The following is an 18,377-nucleotide window of genomic DNA, read 5'->3' as shown; positions in this document are numbered from 1 at the left end:
AATTGCTCAAATGTTTAATACAAATAAAAAAAATTTGATTGAAAATGTCTAATAATCAATTTTACTAGTTTATCAATAAAAAATTATAGTTATAGCCTTTTTTGCTCCCTTATTTTATGGAAATGCTTTAAAATAAAATATGCATTGCCTTATTTTTTACTACATTTAAATTTGTGTTGAAAATTTTCCCAAAAAAATCACAGAGCATAACAATATTATTAATATTTTAAATTTTCATTGTAAAACTTGAGATTTCTTTTGAATATAACTGTTCCATTTCCTTTTTCATATCCGGCCAACATGGTACGGAGAGAAGTATGGACGAACAAATGATCCATTTTTTCTACGGTCGTAGAAAAAATCCCGCAAATGAAAAAATAAAATAAAAAAAAAGTGATTGGTGGATGACTCAGAAAATTAAAAAATGGGCACATTGTAGCAACAATAATAACACTTTTTTAAATAACTGGTGATTCTGCTAAATATATTTTGACAACTTAATTTACAGCTTAAATGATTGAATTTTTTGTCGCAACCTATTTTAATAAGAAAATTTGAATCAAAAAATATTTTTGAGAGTGCATCAGACATTTTCAAAAAAATACTTGCAACATAGCCGAAGATACCAAATCCATAGATATAAAAAAAAAACATTTCAAGAATCCGTTTTTTTTTGTAATTTTGTAATAATTTTATAAACAACTGTCAAAATTGTATAAAAATTTGTGTGGACAAATTAATGATGCAAAATATCCTCTTTGTTTATATAAGAGTACTTACAAAGTTGATCTTAAATCAAAATGCAAAAAAAAACTAACTTAATCCACCTATGTGGTTGGAGCCTTCCTCACAACAATGGCTGTACACAAGTTTCATCTATTTTTTAGATCCGGCTTCCAAAAAGTAAATCGATATAACTTAAGTGGCCATATCTCGAGACAGGGTTGCCAGATCTTCAATGTTTTGGGCTCGTTGGAAAGGTTTTTTGATAACCTAACCAACGTTGGGTCGGATGATGGACCCGGACATAGTTTACATATATTTAAGTGAGATCCGGCTTCAAAAAAGTACATCAATATCACTTAAGGGGCCATATCTCGAGACAGGGTTGCCAGATCTTCAATGTTTTGGACTCGTTGGAAAGGTATTTTGATAATCTAACCAACAATAGGTCGGATGGTGGATCCGGACATAGTTTACATACATTTAAGTGAGATCCGGCTTCAAAAAAGTACATCAATATCACTTAAGTGGCCATATCTCGAGACAGGGTTGCCAGATCTTCAATGTTTTGGACTCACTGGAAAGGTATTTTGATAGGTTAACCAACAATAGGTCGGATGGTGGATCCGGACATAGTTTATATGCATTTAAGTGAGATCCGGCTTCAAAAAAGTACATCAATATCCATTAAGGGGCCATATCTCGAGACAGGGTTGCCAGATCTTCAATGTTTTGGACTCGTTGGAAAGGTATTTTGATAATCTAACCAACAATAGGTCGGATGGTGGATCCGGACATAGTTTACATACATTTAAGTGAGATCCGGCTTCAAAAAAGTACATCAATATCACTTAAGTGGCCATATCTCGAGACAGGGTTGCCAGATCTTCAATGTTTTGGACTCACTGGAAAGGTATTTTGATAGGTTAACCAACAATAGGTCGGATGGTGGATCCGGACATAGTTTACATACATTTAAGTGAGATCCGGCTTCAAAAAAGTACATCAATATCCATTAAGGGGCCATATCTCGAGACAGGGTTGCCAGATCTTCAATGTTTTAGACTCGTTGGAAAGGTATTTTGATAATCTAACCAACGATGGGTTGGATGATGGACCCGGACATAGTTTACATACATTTAAGTGAGATCCGGCTTCAAAAAAGTATATCAATATCACTTAAGTGGCCATATCTCGAGACAGGGTTGCCAGATCTTCAATGTTTTGGACTCGTTGGAAAGGTCTTTTGATAACCTAATCAACGATGGGTCGGATGATGGACCCGGACATAGTTTACATACAGTTAAGTGAGATCCAAATATATGTGAAAACACATTTTTATACATAACTTTTGAACTACTTATCGAAACTTCAATCTGTATAAAACTCGATCTATGGGACCCTCAACCAAGTCGAATGCATCAAGTTCGGGTCAAATCGGTTCAGCCAGTGCCGAGAAACATGAGCTAGTTTGTTGGTCACATACATACATACACACACACATACACACACACATACACACACACATACACACAGACATTTGTTCAGTTTTCGATTCTGAGTCGATATGTATACATGAAGGTGGGTCTACGACGTTTTTATACGAAGTTCATTTTTAGAGCAGGATTATAGCCTTACTTCAGTGAGGAAGGCAAAAACAGAACGTTTATAATTTTTCAATTTAGAACAATACATCAGTTACTAGCGAAATTTCTTCGCAATTTGTTATTATTTGATATCCAAATTGCTAGAAGTTAAACTTTACATATTTGAATTTGTTTTTGTTTTAAAATTACCATCCATACCATAAATATTTTGAAAATTTCTCAAAACGATATCAAAAGTATTCAAATTAAATAAATAAGCGAAAATATTTGAACTATTATACTATTATAAAGTAGTTATTTACTATAATTATAGTAAATAATTTAGAAGAAGAAAAAAGATCATTCAGTTTTTATTGATTTCGTTAAATTTAGATATGAGAAATAAAACTGCATTGCGATGTATTATTTGTAAACATTTGTCTGACAATATTTGTTTGCATAAACTATGTAAAAAACTAACTTAATCCACCTATGTGGTTGGAGCCTTCCTCACTCATTACCAACAATGGCTGATTTGATGGGGTTGTACACAAATTTCATCTATTTTTTAGATCCGGAATAAAAAAGTACATAAATATCACTTAAGTGACCATATCTCGAGACAGGGTTGCCAGATCTTCAATGTTTTGGACTCGTTGGAAAAGTCTTTTGATAACCTATCCAATGATGGGTCGGATGGTGGATCCGGACATAGTTTACATGCATTTAAGTGAGATCCGGCTTCCAAAAAGTACATAAATATCACTTAAATGGCCATATCTCGAGACAGGGTTGCCAGATCTTCAATGTTTTGGACTCGTTGGAAAAGTCTTTTGATAACCTATCCAACGATGGGTCGGATGGTGGATCCGGACATAGTTTACATACATTTAAGTGAGATCCGGCTATAAAAAAATACATAAATATCACTTATGTGACCATATCTCGGAACAAGGTTGCCAGATCTTCAATGTTTTGGACTCGTTGGAAAGGTCTTTCAACTACCTAACCAACGATGGGTCGGATGATGGATCCGGACATAGTTTACATACATTTAAGTGAGATCCGGCTTCAAAAAAGTACATAAATATCACTTAAATGGCCATATCTCGAGACAGGGTTGCCAGATCTTCAATGTTTTGGACTCGTTGGAAAAGTCTTTTGATAACCTATCCAACGATGGGTCGGATGGTGGATCCGGACATAGTTTACATGCATTTAAGTGAGATCCGGCTTCCAAAAAGTACATAAATATCACTTAAATGGCCATATCTCGAGACAGGGTTGCCAGATCTTCAATGTTGTGGGCTCGTTGGAAAAGTCTTTTGATAACCTATCCAACGATGGGTCGGATGGTGGATCCGGACATAGTTTACATACATTTAAGTGAGATCCGGCTTCCAAAAAGTACATAAATATCACTTAAAAGGCCATATCTCAAGACAGGGTTGCCAGATCTTCAATGTTTTGGACTCGTTGGAAAGGTCGTTCAACTACCTAACCAACGATGGGTCGGATGGTGGATCCAGACATAGTTTACATACATTTAAGTGAGATCCGGCTACAAAAAAGTACATAAATATCACTTAAATGGCCATATCTCGAGACAGGGTTGCCAGATCTTCAATGTTTTGGACTTTTTGGAAAGGTCTTTTGATAACCTATCCAACGATGGGTCGAATGGTGGATCCGGACATAGTTTACATGCATTTAAGTGAGATCCGGCTTCCAAAAAGTACATAAATATCACTTAAATGGCCATATCTCGAGACAGGGTTGCCAGATCTTCAATGTTTTGGACTCGTTGGAAAAGTCTTTTGATAACCTATCCAACGATGGGTCGGATGGTGGATCCGGACATAGTTTACATACATTTAAGTGAGATCTGGCTACAAAAAAATACATAAATATCACTTATGTGACCATATATCGAGACAAGGTTGCCAGATCTTCAATGTTTTGGACTCGTTGGAAAGGTCTTTCAACTACCTAACCAACGATGGGTCGGATGATGGATCCGGACATAGTTTACATACATTTAAGTGAGATCCGGCTTCAAAAAAGTACATAAATATCACTTAAATGGCCATATCTCGAGACAGGGTTGCCAGATCTTCAATGTTTTGGACTCGTTGGAAAAGTCTTTTGATAACCTATCCAACGATGGGTCGGATGGTGGATCCGGACATAGTTTACATACATTTAAGTGAGATCCGGCTTCCAAAAAGTACATAAATATCACTTAAAAGGCCATATCTCAAGACAGGGTTGCCAGATCTTCAATGTTTTGGACTCGTTGGAAAGGCCTTTTGATAACCTATCCAACGATGGGTCGGATGGTGGATCCAGACATAGTTTACATACATTTAAGTGAGATCCGGCTACAAAAAAGTACATAAATATCACTTAAATGGCCATATCTCGAGACAGGGTTGCCAGATCTTCAATGTTTTGGACTTTTTGGAAAGGTCTTTTGATAACCTATCCAACGATGGGTCGGATGGTGGATCCGGACATAGTTTATATGCATTTAAGTGAGATCCGGCTACAAAAAAGTACATAAATATCACTTAAATAGCCATATCTCGAGACAGGGTTGCCAGATCTTCAATGTTGTGGGCTCGTTGGAAAGGTCTTTTGATAACCTATCCAACGATGGGTCGGATGGTGGATCCGGACATAGTTTACATGCATTTAAGTGAGATCCGGCTTCCAAAAAGTACATAAATATCACTTAAATGGCCATATCTCGAGACAAGGTTGCCAGATCTTCAATGTTGTGGGCTCGTTGGAAAGGTCTTTTGATAACCTATCCAACGATGGGTTGGATGGTGGATCCGGACATAGTTTACATGCATTTAAGTGAGATCCGGCTACAAAAAAGTACATAAATATCACTTAAATGGCCATATCTCGAGACAGGGTTGCCAGATCTTCAATGTTGTGGGCTCGTTGGAAAGGTCTTTTGATAACCTATCCAACGATGGGTTGGATGGTGGATCCGGACATAGTTTACATGCATTTAAGTGAGATCCGGCTTCCAAAAAGTACATAAATATCACTTAAATGGCCATATCTCGAGACAGGGTTGCCAGATCTTCAATGTTGTGGGCTCGTTGGAAAGGTCTTTTGATAACCTATCCAACGATGGGTTGGATGGTGGATCCGGACATAGTTTACATGCATTTAAGTGAGATCCGGATATATGTGAAAACACATTTTTATACATAACTTTTGAACTACTTATCGAAACTTCAATCTGTATAAAACTCGATCTATGGGACCCTAAACCAAGTCGAATGCAACAAGTTCGGGTCAAATCGGTTCAGCCAGTGCTGAGAAACATGAGCTAGTTTGTTGGTCACATACATACATACACACACACATACACACACACATACACACACACATACACACACACATACACACAGACATTTGTTCAGTTTTTGATTCTGAGTCGATATGTATACATGAAGGTGGGTCTACGACGTTTGTATACAAAGTTCATTTTTAGAGCAGGATTATAGCCTTACCTCAGTGAGGAAGGCAAAAATTTAACAATTGTTAAAAGTGGAAGATTTTGTTAAAAATTGTTTTGCTCTGAGATGCAAGTGCAATATTTTAGTAATCAATTGCCCCTTTAAATCATTTCGAGACTTATGTCGTTGATCTTTTAATACTTTGTTTATTCTGCACCCAGTGTTAATTTATAAGCCTGCGAGTTCTTAAGAACTCATCAGACATTCCACCAAAATCTTTTTGACGGCATCAATCATACAATTTATTTTAAGCCCTTCTCAGACCAAAATCTTCTCAATTTATTTTCATCCTCCTTTTTTGAGAAGAAAAAAAAACGAAAAAAATCAAGCAATTTAATGTGTGACTCAACCCCTCAATCACGAACTGAAAAATTCTCATCATTTCTTTCGCCCCTCTTCCGCTTAATTTTCAGGAACACATCCAGGAAGTGCTGGACAAATGGACACAGATCGACGACGAGATCTGGGCGAAGGTGATCGTGTTCGAGCGGAACCGCCGCGTGGCCAAAGCGTACGCCCGGGCACCGGTCCTCACGATAAACGGCTCAGACGACGGCTTCGACGGCATGAGGTAAGTGCGAGGGGGGGGGGGGATGGACGATTTATGGACCCTTAAAAAGGGAGGGGTGGGCTTCTTCTTCGCCTCGCCAATTAAAGTGCGATTAACACCGCAGCCTCTAATGCGATTAAAGTTGCGTTTTAGAGGTGCATTTTAAAGTGATAAATCTCATTCGCGCGCTCCGGAGAGGGTCTCCCCCTGAGGATTTCAAAATTCCGATGAAGATGTCCGATCAGGATTGATGACTGGTTCACCTGCGGCACCCGCCAATAACAGTGCTCTTCAAAATTAAGCAATCAATTTAAGTACCAGTAATGGCCATTAAAGATTAGCCTTCCAGTTCTATGCTCCGCCAGCGAGTCAACCAGGACCGATTATGTTGAAGTGCACCGATTCTATTTTTTATGATATTATTTAGCGGGCTTTTGCGCGAGACTGCCAACGAGATTAGAAGGTCGTGCTATTCCCTTCTTTTTTGCGCTCTTAAGCGCTTGAAAACAGATTTACTTTGGAGGCTGCTGCCATTCACCAGCCTAATTCTAATTTCATGCTGCTGCTCGCGGTTTAGTGCCTGGTGCTGCTGCCTAAAATGATTGGTTCGAAGGCATTAAATTTGAGCAGCCCTTGTTAGAAGCTGCGCGCTGCGCACAGGAAATCGTAATCTGTCGCCAGCTCAAAGAGCTGAAATGTTGTTGGGCGATCGTGAAACTTTATGAACTCTATGACAGATTGGACGGCCTGGCACTCGGGAGGAGATTTATGCTGCGATTAACTCTAGCATTAGAGAGGGAGAGCGAGATTAACTGGATAAATTAAAAATAGGCACTGGTTTGGCCGAAGTTGGTGCCAGAAGGCAATGGGATGACTTTCGCTGTAAGCTTGGACCGATGGCCAGCAGTGGACATCAATTAGATTGGTTGGACATTTATAGGATATTCATCTTAATGGATCCGTTTTATCTTGCGGCTAGCGCCGCCAAGTTGCATAACCTAGCTAGTTACTAAAGTTGATAGATTACAAACAATCTTATCACTAAATGTCTTTTGGCAATTTGAAGAACGAAGACTCATTAAAGAGGAGAGGGGTATGACCTTAATGCCAAAACAATATTTTTTATTAAAATATTCCATGGTTTTTTTTTTTTTGGTTTTTTATGACAATTTTTAACAAGAGTCAAGTTTAAAAAAGTGCACATAGTACATAAAAACGTTAAATTGAAAATTGGAAGGAGTTTACCTAATTTAATCAAAATTTATAATATCAATGAAAAAAAAGTTAAAGTAAAATTTCATAAAAAGGAAGAATATTTTACCAGTTTCTAATGTAAAGTTAGATTTTTTACATACACAGTGAAAAATTGTATAAAATTGAAGGGTGTTATTTTGGAAGGTTGAATATTACCTCATTTAAAATTTAATTTTACCTCAATTAAGACTGAAAAAGTGACATTACAACAGAAAATTTTAAGAAGTAAAATTACACATTTTTACTGACATAAAAGATGTACCCCTTCCCAAATGAGCAATTCTCTACGAAATCGGTCTTTTTTCTTAAATTTTAATTTTTGTATTTTTTAATCCGACTGAAACTTTTTTGGTGCCTTCGGTATGCCCAAAGAAGCCATTTTGCATCATTAGTTTGTCCATATAATTTTCCATACAAATTTGGCAGCTGGCCATACAAAAATGATATGTGAAAATTCAAAAATCTGTATCTTTTGAAGGAATTATTTCATCGATTTGGTGTCTTGGGCAAAGTTGTAGGTATGGATATGGACTACACTGAAAAAAAATGATACACGGTAAAAATTTTTTGGCGATTTTTTATTTAACTTTTTGTCACTAAAACTTGATTTGCAAAAAAACACTATTTTTATTTTTTTTTTTATATATATGTTTTAGAGGACATTAAATGCCAACTTTTCAGAAATTTCCAGGTTGTGCAAAAAATTTTTGAGCGAGTTATAAATTTTTTAATCAATACTGATTTTTTCAAAAAATCGAAAAATTGGTCGCAAAAATTTTTCAACTACATTTTTTGATGTAAAATCAAATTTGCAATCAAAAAGTACTTCAGTAAAATTTTGATAAAGTGCACCGTTTTCAAGTTAAATCCATTTTTTGGTGACTTTTTTGAAAATAGTCGCAGTTTTTCATTTTTTTTTTAATTAGTGCACATGTTTGCCCACCATTGAAAAAAATATTTTTGAAAAGCTGAGAAAATTCTCTATATTTTGCTTTTTTGAGCTTTGTTGATACGACCCTTAGTTGCTGAAATATTGCCATGCAAAGGTTTAAAAACAGGAAAATTGTTGTTTTCTGAGTCCCACCCAAACAACACACCATTTTCTAATGTCGATATCTCAGCAACTTATGGTCCGAATTTCAATGTTAAAATATGAAACATTCGTGAAATTTTTCGATCTTTTCGAAAAAAATATTTTCAACATTTTTAAACCAAGACTAACATTTCAAAAGGGCCAAAAATCAATATTAAGCCTATATTTTTTTTAAAAGTGGGCAAACATGTGCACTAATTTAAAAAAATGAAAAACTGCGACTATTTTCAAAAAAGTCAACTAAATATGGATTTAACTTGAAAACGGTGCACTTTATCAAAATTTCACTAAAGTACTTTTTGATTGCAAATTTGATTTTACATTGAAAAATGAAGTTGAAAAATTTTTGCGACCAATTTTTCGATTTTTTGAAAAAATCAGTATTGATTCAAAAATTTATAACTCGCTCAAAAATTAAAAATACTGTTTTTTGCAAATCAAGTTTTAGTGACAAAAAGTTAAATAAAAAATCACCAAAATTTTTTTTACCGTGTATCATTTTTTTTCAGTGTAGTCCATATCCATACCTACAACTTTGCCGAAGACACCGAATTGATGAAAAAATTTCTTCAAAAGATACAGATTTATGAATTTTCATACACCATTTTTGTATGGCCAGCTGCCAAATTTGTATGGAAAATTATATGGACAAACTAATGATGCAAAATGGCTTCTTTGGGCATACCGAAGGCACCAAAAAAGTTTCAGTCGGATTAAAAAATACAAAAAAATCGAATGGCCGAAATCTGAGCGAACTGCTCAGATGTAATATTACCAAGATTTTTTTTTTCTGTGCACAAGCATTCAAGACTTTCACTTTTTACGGTTCGAATATCGGTATAAACATAACGTTTTTTTGTGCTCAGATGAACTCATTTTTAAGCTTAAAAAATAGATCGGCTGCAAATTTGGTGGGACCGAGGACTATATACAGAGCCTTTGACAAATTTGTCAAAGGATTTGGCTACTCAAGTATGAATGTATGTAATGCCATTTTCTACACACTGATCTACAAAAAAATAATGGTAATATTACATCTGGGAATCGGTACATTTTTTATGTCAAAAAAATGCAATTTTGCCGCTGAAATGTACTTTTCTGGTATAATGACACTTTTTCAAGCTGAATTAAAATAAAATAACATCATAAAAGAGGTAAGATTTGAAATTCCAAAATTACACATTCCAAATTTACATACACAGTAATGTGAAATTACATCCAAAAGAATTACAACTTAAAATTTTCAACTTATCCCATGTTTTTCAACTTTTATCACTGAATGATACGATACACAATCGACAATTGAAAAAAAAATGTTATCGGGTTTGAGAACATTTCATTGTTTACAATTTTGACAACTCTGAGCTACCGAAATAGCATACAGGGTTTCTATCCATGTCGATTTCCTTTAAAAGAATCAATGATGGAATAATCGCAAAAAAAATCTTTTTTCATTGTGTAGAATAATGTGTAGAAAACATTGGTTCGATCGGAAAAAACGATTTAGCGATATTTTCATGGTAATGTTCTCTTAAACTCTTTAAAAGAACTTCTTAAAAGCTCTTTGAGTGCGCTTAAAGGTTCTTACGCTATATCTCACTTGGTTTTCAAAATTTATTCTCAGGGTCTTCGAAAGCCTTAAAGATTAGCGTAATTAATGTACTCTAAACACTGACACAACATGATGGACATCATCTACGCGAAATGCCAAAAAAGTTAGAGGAGTTAGAGCGGATGCATGTCTGGTTTACACAGCAAATAAATCATGGCAATCGTACATCGGAGAATGTAAATTTACACCTTTTTTGTAAAGTTTTTTTTTGTTGTGCAATTTTTCCCAATTATCTTCCAAGTGTTTAGGGATCATCTGGTTTCGATTCCATCAATACATTTTTCTTATCTTTGTTTTGCTTCTTCACTTTTCATCATTTTTATTTGCATTTGAACATAAATTTAAAAATACTCTAGGAATTCATATACAATATGAAATGTTTGTCAAAAACAAGACAAATTTAGACCCAAAAAATAATTTAACGGAGCACATCAACCACAGCTTCCTGCATCGAGATTTTCGTTACACACATTTTAGTAATTTGAAAAACACGGGAACTATCTATATAAATGTTGATTTAACCCCTAAAATAGTGTATACTAAATTGTTTAAATTAATGTTTAACTATTTTTACAATCATAATATTACATTACGGACCCAAGTAAGTTTGCAACTTTTGAATAAGTAGACAACTTTTTTGGTTGCTGTGTACTTTAAATAAAGGGCAAAGCCACTGTTGCAAGTTAAACCACCAAGCCCCGAATAATAATTTATTTAAATTTTAAGAAGCGTTATAATTAAAATTATAATTAAATAATAATTAATAATTATAATTAAAATAAAATCAATTTAAATGTCTACCGTAAACTGGGGTCAATCGGGACACATAGGGCGAATTGGGACAGCACTTTTAACCATGTTAGAGCACAATATTTTGATTTTTCTGGTTGGTTTCGGTTAGAACAGACTCTGGCCAACAATATGTGTACATCCATTTCCAAATTTAAAAGCTTTAAGTACTTTAAAAACTGCTGTCCCTATTCAGACTGTAGTCCCGATTCATCCCAGATTACGGTACATCCTTTTTTAAACCAAAACTTGTTTTAAAATTAATTTTATTTCTCTTTCAATAAAAAAAATATTCGAAGCTATTGTTCGTCTAACCCATCTAACCCTTCAAAATTTAAGCAATCATGTGTTGCAATCAATACCGATCCAATCTTGTGAGAACATCATCCAAAGAAATTCTTTTAGTCATGGCAATTACTAAGATACAATAAATCAATCGCTTCCTAGAAGTCGCAAAAAGTTAATTGCTCGCCCTCTTTCCCACAAGTACCACCACTTCAATCAAAGTTTAATTCAATTAAGCGATAATAACCACCTTTCCCTTAATACGACTACTTATTTCTCCATTACGGGGCGAAGGACCATCATCTCGAGCACTTGCGCAAAACGTTTCACTTTACCCCCGGTTCAAATATAGCAGCGTAGAAGCTTTAAATATAGATCAGGTCGTCATTCTTCACGCGAGTGCAATCCCTGGCATGACTCGCGCCATTACCCTTAAGTCTTGAGGTGAAGGTGTGCGGGAAGAGGGAGAGCAATTCAATCAAAGAGTTTATTTTCTTTTGAAATCTGAATCGATTTTTCTTTGCTCAATACGACGCCCCCTTCTAGCGCCCACTCAACCCGAGCCTGGTGGTTGTTGACTTAGCGCGACTTAAGGTGAAGTGGCACCTTCTTTGGAGTAAAATGAGGAGAGAAAAAAACGGGAGCAGCCTGAGCAAATGCAAAAAAAGGATGTAATTAAAGCTAGCACAAAGCTCTGTTATTATTCCATTAAATAATAATAAACATTAGCTCGGCGAAGCATTCGATTATTTCACATTAATCCAAAAGGTAAACCAATTTAGCGTGTAGACCCTATTTAGATTTGCAAATACGCCTTATATAACGAAATGCTACCATTTTTTGCATCAGCAAATCTATCTCACATGTGTGTGCTCTAATCATGACTGGCAAACGGTAGCGCTTTTTATTGAGAATGGCTGTTGAAATCCACACAAAACAGCCTGGTTGACTCTGGTGGTGATTGCGGGGGCGTACACAAACACACGCTCTGTAGACTTTTGAAAGTGAAAGCAAACAAACTTCAGCCCAGAATGAGACACAATTTAAGCACCTTTCAAAATCTCGACCACAATCTAGCACAAGAAACAGCAGAAACAATCATGAAAAGGCGCGATGACATAATTTTAACTGGCGGGTCGATAAATTTGGCTCTGGTGGTTGATTGCTTTTGCCAGTATAAATATGAAATTTAAAATTCAAATTGGGACCCTCTCTTGAGGTAACGAATTTGAACCGCAGTGTTGAAGAGTTTGGTGTTGGTGCTGGTCAGTCAGTCGGGCAGACATCGTAACCTGGCGTTTGGCCTCCCAGGTCGAACCGTGGACAAAATTATGCGCAAATTTTGTGCTGAATTAATGCGATGGCCGCGTTTATTAATTCAAGCTGGACTTGTTTTTCTTCCGGGGGCTTGGGTTGAGAACAGTTTGAGATAGAATGAGAGTGCGTTAGAATTTTTAGTTGAAGTGTCTCTTCTTAGCTTTGATAAATTTTAAAATCAAAGACATAGTAATAATGATCGCGAACAAAACTAAAGTTGACTATTGTAAGAATATTGCACTGTTTTAAATAAACATTTCAAAAAAAGCAAAAGAATCCACTGATCATACTAAATGGTGAATGCTCAAAGTGGTACAGATTTAAGGGATTTTTTGATCGATTTGGAGGCTTCTACGTGAACGTATTGTTTAATTATACATTTTTTATAATCTGACGAGATACTACAAAACGCATCATACATCAATTGTTTTTAAATGACAAACTAAATTTAAAAATATTTTCAGATATGAAATCGAGTATGCGATCGAAACTGACTTTACACATTTTATGATAAAGTGCACCGTGTCCATTTTATAGGCATTTTTTGGTTAAAGTTTCGGAAAATTCCAATTTTTTGTAATTTGAGAAAAACCTCATAAAGAAAATGCACCCCTTAAAAGATAAGTTGAGAAAATTTACAAATATTTTCTATAATTGATTTTGTTATTGGCTCTTATTTTTAAACTCGCGATATCTTAGAAAGAATTTGTTCGATTTTTTATGTTAAAATATAATATTTTTGTGAAATTTTCGGCACATCACAATTAAAAATAATTTCTGATGGTGAGAACCAAGCGTATCCCTCTGAAATGACTTAAGCACCTTTCTGGAAGTTGGGCATAATTTTTGAATTTTAAAAAAGTGAACAAAAAAATCACAAGAGTTTAATTTTGTACTTTGTTGCCGAATCAATAGTTCGCGAGTTGAAAAATGATGGCTAATTATAAGGGAGTCCTTGGATGACCATGAACATCCCAACACATTCATACAGTAGTCTACCATATGCACTGATGCTATACACACAAGATCCGGGGTCAAAATAAGACGACCTCTTGCTTGCTACGGCGGTAGACTCGTAGATCTTAACACCAGGGAGTCCTTGGATGACCATGAACATCCCAACACATTCATACAGTAGTCTACCATATCCACTGATGCTATACGCACAAGATCCGGGGTCAAAATAAGACGACCTATTGCTTGTTACGGCGGTAGACTCGTAGATCTTAACTCCAGGGAGTCCTTGGATGACCATGGACATCCCGAAGTACCCATAGACCTTTGAGATACATAAAATTTTAGTAAACAAATAAATCAAAAATATGTTTTTAAATAAATTAATTTTAAACTTTTAATATTTATTTTTATAATCGTACAAAAATGCTAGCTGTGGACCCCGAGAACTTGACAACTTTTTATACATTTGTATTGGTTGTTTCCGTTGTGCTTAAAGGAAATGGCTATGCACCAGGCGCTTCCATATTCTTGTAGATGGCTCATATAATTGGGAGGAGACGCATGGTTTTTTTAAATTGTTCGATTTTTATGTTAAAAAATTTACCAGATTTGCATCAGTCCGCGTGGACATAAAATCAAATTCTGTCGAATGCATCGGATTCGGGGATGCCTTTTCTCTCAGGAACGGATGAGATATCGTCAATCCCTTGACACAAGTTTTGTTTTGTCGAGTAGTGTTATATGGCACTGAGAAAAATTCATTTTCCAAACTTTTGGTATTTGACCGAAATACCCTTCAGTGATTATTATAAATTATCCAAATCTGAGCGATTCTTAATGGGGGTTCCGGCCTTCTTTAATTGCATGCCCGGGGGTAGAAGCCTTGCCCAAACAATCCAAAAACCCAAAATAAGACAATGCATTTTTGTGCGATTTGATAGATAATTGAGTCTGCACTTTTTTTCATCAAATTGAACCATTTTAGGAAATTTTCTCAGCGTTTCCACGATATTTTTTCAGAGTTTTTTTTTTATTTCAAGAATTATTTTTTAAACTCAAGCAATCTAAATATCAAAAATCGCATACCTAAAAAAGCTTTTACTTAAAAACGATACAATTTATTTTTTAGTAATTACAATGTTACATTAAAAAAAGAGTTATTCGTCGGGATTTTCGATATTTTCCAAAATACACTATTTTTTCAAGATGCATATCATCTAAAAAACTTTTGGCGGGAATGACCATTGTTATTTCATAAAATTCAATATATTTCATAAACGCAGGAAAATGCGTTTCAAATTGTTTTCAGTTGATTAAACTTCTAATTCTATTGAGATTTTGAAGTTTTTCGAAAAAAATATTTTTCCTCATGATTTTTCGGGCCGACTTTGAAGGGGACTTAAAATTTGAAAAATATTTGCAACAGCCTGATTGTGCCATAGTGTAAAACTTTTAAAAATAAGCTGTTTGAAAAATCGTTTTTTTTTTTCTTTTTTGGTGACATCAATTTAATATCATTTTTTGCAATTCCGTCGTGAAACCACTTACTTTTCCTGTCGTTCATGAACGACGAAATAGCCTACTTTTCTGAACCAAAAATAACAGAAACGAATAACAACACTTTTCAAAGAAAATTCTGAAAAGTTCTACTTTTCAGCACTGAAATGGGTGCTGAAAAGTTGAACTTTTCAGCACTTGTTTTGAAAAGTAATACTTTTCAACATTTTTTTGATTCTAACGATTTATTGACAAAATACCTGAACATGTAACACGTTGCAAAACTTGATTTTTTCAGCACTCGTCGTATTTATCCAACTCGGTGAACCTCGTTGGATAAATGTACGACTCGTGCTGAAAAATCCTCTTTTTGCAACATGTAGCAAAAAACAACTATTTTGGCATTAAAAATATGACCAAATATTTTCTAACACAACGTCGTCTGAATATTGGATGTCCTTTTTTTACATTCAAAATTGTTCGATCTATTCGTCAAAAACGTTTTCTGATATTGTGTAGCATGGTGATTAGTTTTGACTTCTACAAAATTAGCAAGTTTGGAAATAGCTAGGAAATGATTTAACTATTTATTTCAAGAAATATTACTTTTGCCTAAAATAAATACATTTTAAATTATTTTTTCAAAAATCAATTATTTTCGAAAAATTTCAGAAATATCAAAATTATTTTTATTTCTTTTGCCATTATTTTTAGTCACATAGAAAAGGTTTGTTCGATTTTTTTAAAGTTATTTTCCACGATTTTATTTGATTGTTTAAAAGTGATCTTAAAAAAGCAACCTTTTTCCATTTTTTTACCATTACCTAAAACCTCACTTTGTAGAAGATACCAAATCGATCTAAAAAAACTTAACTTAATCCACTTTAAATTTGGATCCTTCCTTAAATTAATTAAGTAAATTTATCAACAGTTAAACCAGTTTTTGACTACTCTTTAATTTTTGCATAAATTTTCATAACATTAAACAGAAATGCAAGATCTTCATAACAGACATCAGTGAAGAAGGCAAAACTGTTGTAGAATTTTTGATAGCAAGGTAAATCAGTGCTACTGTCAGCTACTGTTGGCTTAGTTAAATTAGGTAAAAATACAACAGTTGTTCAGGCATAATTTTTTTTCTGAGATTGTGTTGTAAAGCAAAGATAACCTTTTTAATATTTCTTTTATTTTTAAGTGTAAAGCAGTCTCGGTCAAACCTTGTAATATTGATTAAACTCACACAAAAACCTGTGATAAGGTTACCCTTCAGCACATAAAAAGGATTGATCAACCACGGGTCTTTTGTGTTAAACAGATCAATACAAAGCTCACATCCTGTTTGAAACGCTTCACAACAATCCAATTCCACCAACTAAAGGTAGCCGTTTGAACAAATCGCTCATACCAACACTCAGCGCTACCTCAGCGAATCGATCTTGATACAGATACCTAATTTGAATGGCGATATCTATTGCCTTTGGCCTCGGACGGCCGTCACCGTCGTCGATGGTAGTGTATGTTTTGTGCGTGTATGCTGTAGCCACTGGCACCACCTAGCTTACACATAGGTATGCAAATCGGAGAGAACAACAACAAGAAACCAGAGCGCAAAAACTCGTTTTCTCAACGCCTTGACGACGACGACGCGGGGGTCTTGGGCGGAAAAAGGCGTTAAAAACAGATAAAGACCGACCTGGTGGCGTGTGACTTTGTTTCAGGGAAAACAACTAAATTAAAACACCAACACCCCAATACCGACTCAACCGACTCCAGTCAAGCGCGGTTTGATCAACAACCAGTGGTTCGCTCCAAGGCTCGCCAACAACGCGGATTTGAACTTGAAACTCCGCTCGCGAGCAGCCCCTCGTCGTTCGAGGGGACTTCAAACAAAAGCGCAAGTGCCTCGGCGGCTTGTCCAAACCAGCCTAATAATGACATTGTCACGGATTTTTGTGTTTTTGTTTTCCTCTTCGTGAGAGGAGCGCACCTCTTTTTATTTCTATTTGCAGTGTATTTATTGGTTTGTTTTGCTTTCATTTCCCGCTGCCCCTTGGTGGAAGGGGTGTGTGCGGAAGGAAGGGGGGTTGAGCTTTTAATCAGCTTCGATCAACGGCGCACGAACGGGCAAAGTGGATTAAAGATGGTAGAAACACTTGCCGACGCTCGGAGAAGGGCAAGGTTGGCATTGTTGGACGCCGAGAGTAGTTTTGGCAAGGGTAATATTTTTAACTGTTACTTAGGGCCTGGATTGATGTGTTAGAAATTTTCACAAAACATCAGAAAGGAATATTTTTTTATTTCAAAAACATCTTAACGAACCTTATATACTTCATATGGTTTTTCCCTTTTCAATAAAATTGAAACTCTCTTTGACTTTTCCCAATTTTTTATATTCATTTGGATTATTTTTTGAAAATATGTTTTATATTTCGTTGGTTCCCTTCAAACAGCATACTTTGCTACTCGATGATATTGACACAAAGAGAGTAGATTTATTTTGTTCGAATTTTAATTTACATTGTAAAATCAAGGGACATTCAATGCTAAAACTATTTGCATATGCCTTATTTAAAACATCACTTAGACCAAAATAAATGGTCGTAATATTGATGTTTTTGTCCTGCTCGTCTGGATTTTAAAATTTTCCAAGTATTTGTTTTTAAGAGGATTCGGAAATTTCACAAATGATTGACAATGAAAATCGGGCCATTTGTTTCATTTATAAAATTGAGTGGAGTTTGTGCGATAATTCACAGTTAAAAATGAATAAATTTGGAAGGTGTAATTTGGAAGGTTGAAAATTACCACTTTTATGTAATTTTACCTCAATTTAGAATGAAAAAATCACATTAAACCAGAAATTTACCAATTTACAAAATTTTAAAAGGGAAAATTGAGCATGAGCATGAGCATGAGCATGAGCATGAGCATGGTTGACTGCCAATGAGCTGCTACTCCGTTATTGACGGATCAGCTGAAGTTACACAATGAACCAACAGATGATTAGTGGGAGCTAATCATCCTCACTGTATAACCCCTGAAGATCTCTGCTTCAAGTCAATACCGGCGCCCCCCCAAGGAGATGCAGTTCAACAAAGGTAGGAATGTTAGTCCGATAGTTGAAGTTGCAGACTCATCAGACACAGAGTTTGTCGCTCTATACCTGTTGACACCG

At 35.3% G+C, this 18,377-nt stretch overlaps 1 protein-coding gene across 1 annotated transcript in view; it reads left to right on the top strand.

The window, feature by feature from the left end:
* LOC6030994 overlaps window positions 1–18,377 on the top strand; it is a 222,975-nt gene that overhangs the window by 149,250 nt on the left and 55,348 nt on the right. The window contains exon 4 of the mRNA XM_038261863.1: window positions 6,262–6,419. Within this exon, the coding sequence (XP_038117791.1) occupies window positions 6,262–6,419 (158 nt within the window). The remainder of the gene's footprint in view (window positions 1–6,261; window positions 6,420–18,377) is intronic.

This window comes from Culex quinquefasciatus, chromosome 3 (genome assembly GCF_015732765.1).
Source record: "Culex quinquefasciatus strain JHB chromosome 3, VPISU_Cqui_1.0_pri_paternal, whole genome shotgun sequence".
NCBI lineage: Eukaryota > Metazoa > Arthropoda > Insecta > Diptera > Culicidae > Culex > Culex quinquefasciatus.
Note: the sequence above shows the minus strand (reverse complement) of the source record. Positions and strands in the feature narration are given on the sequence as shown.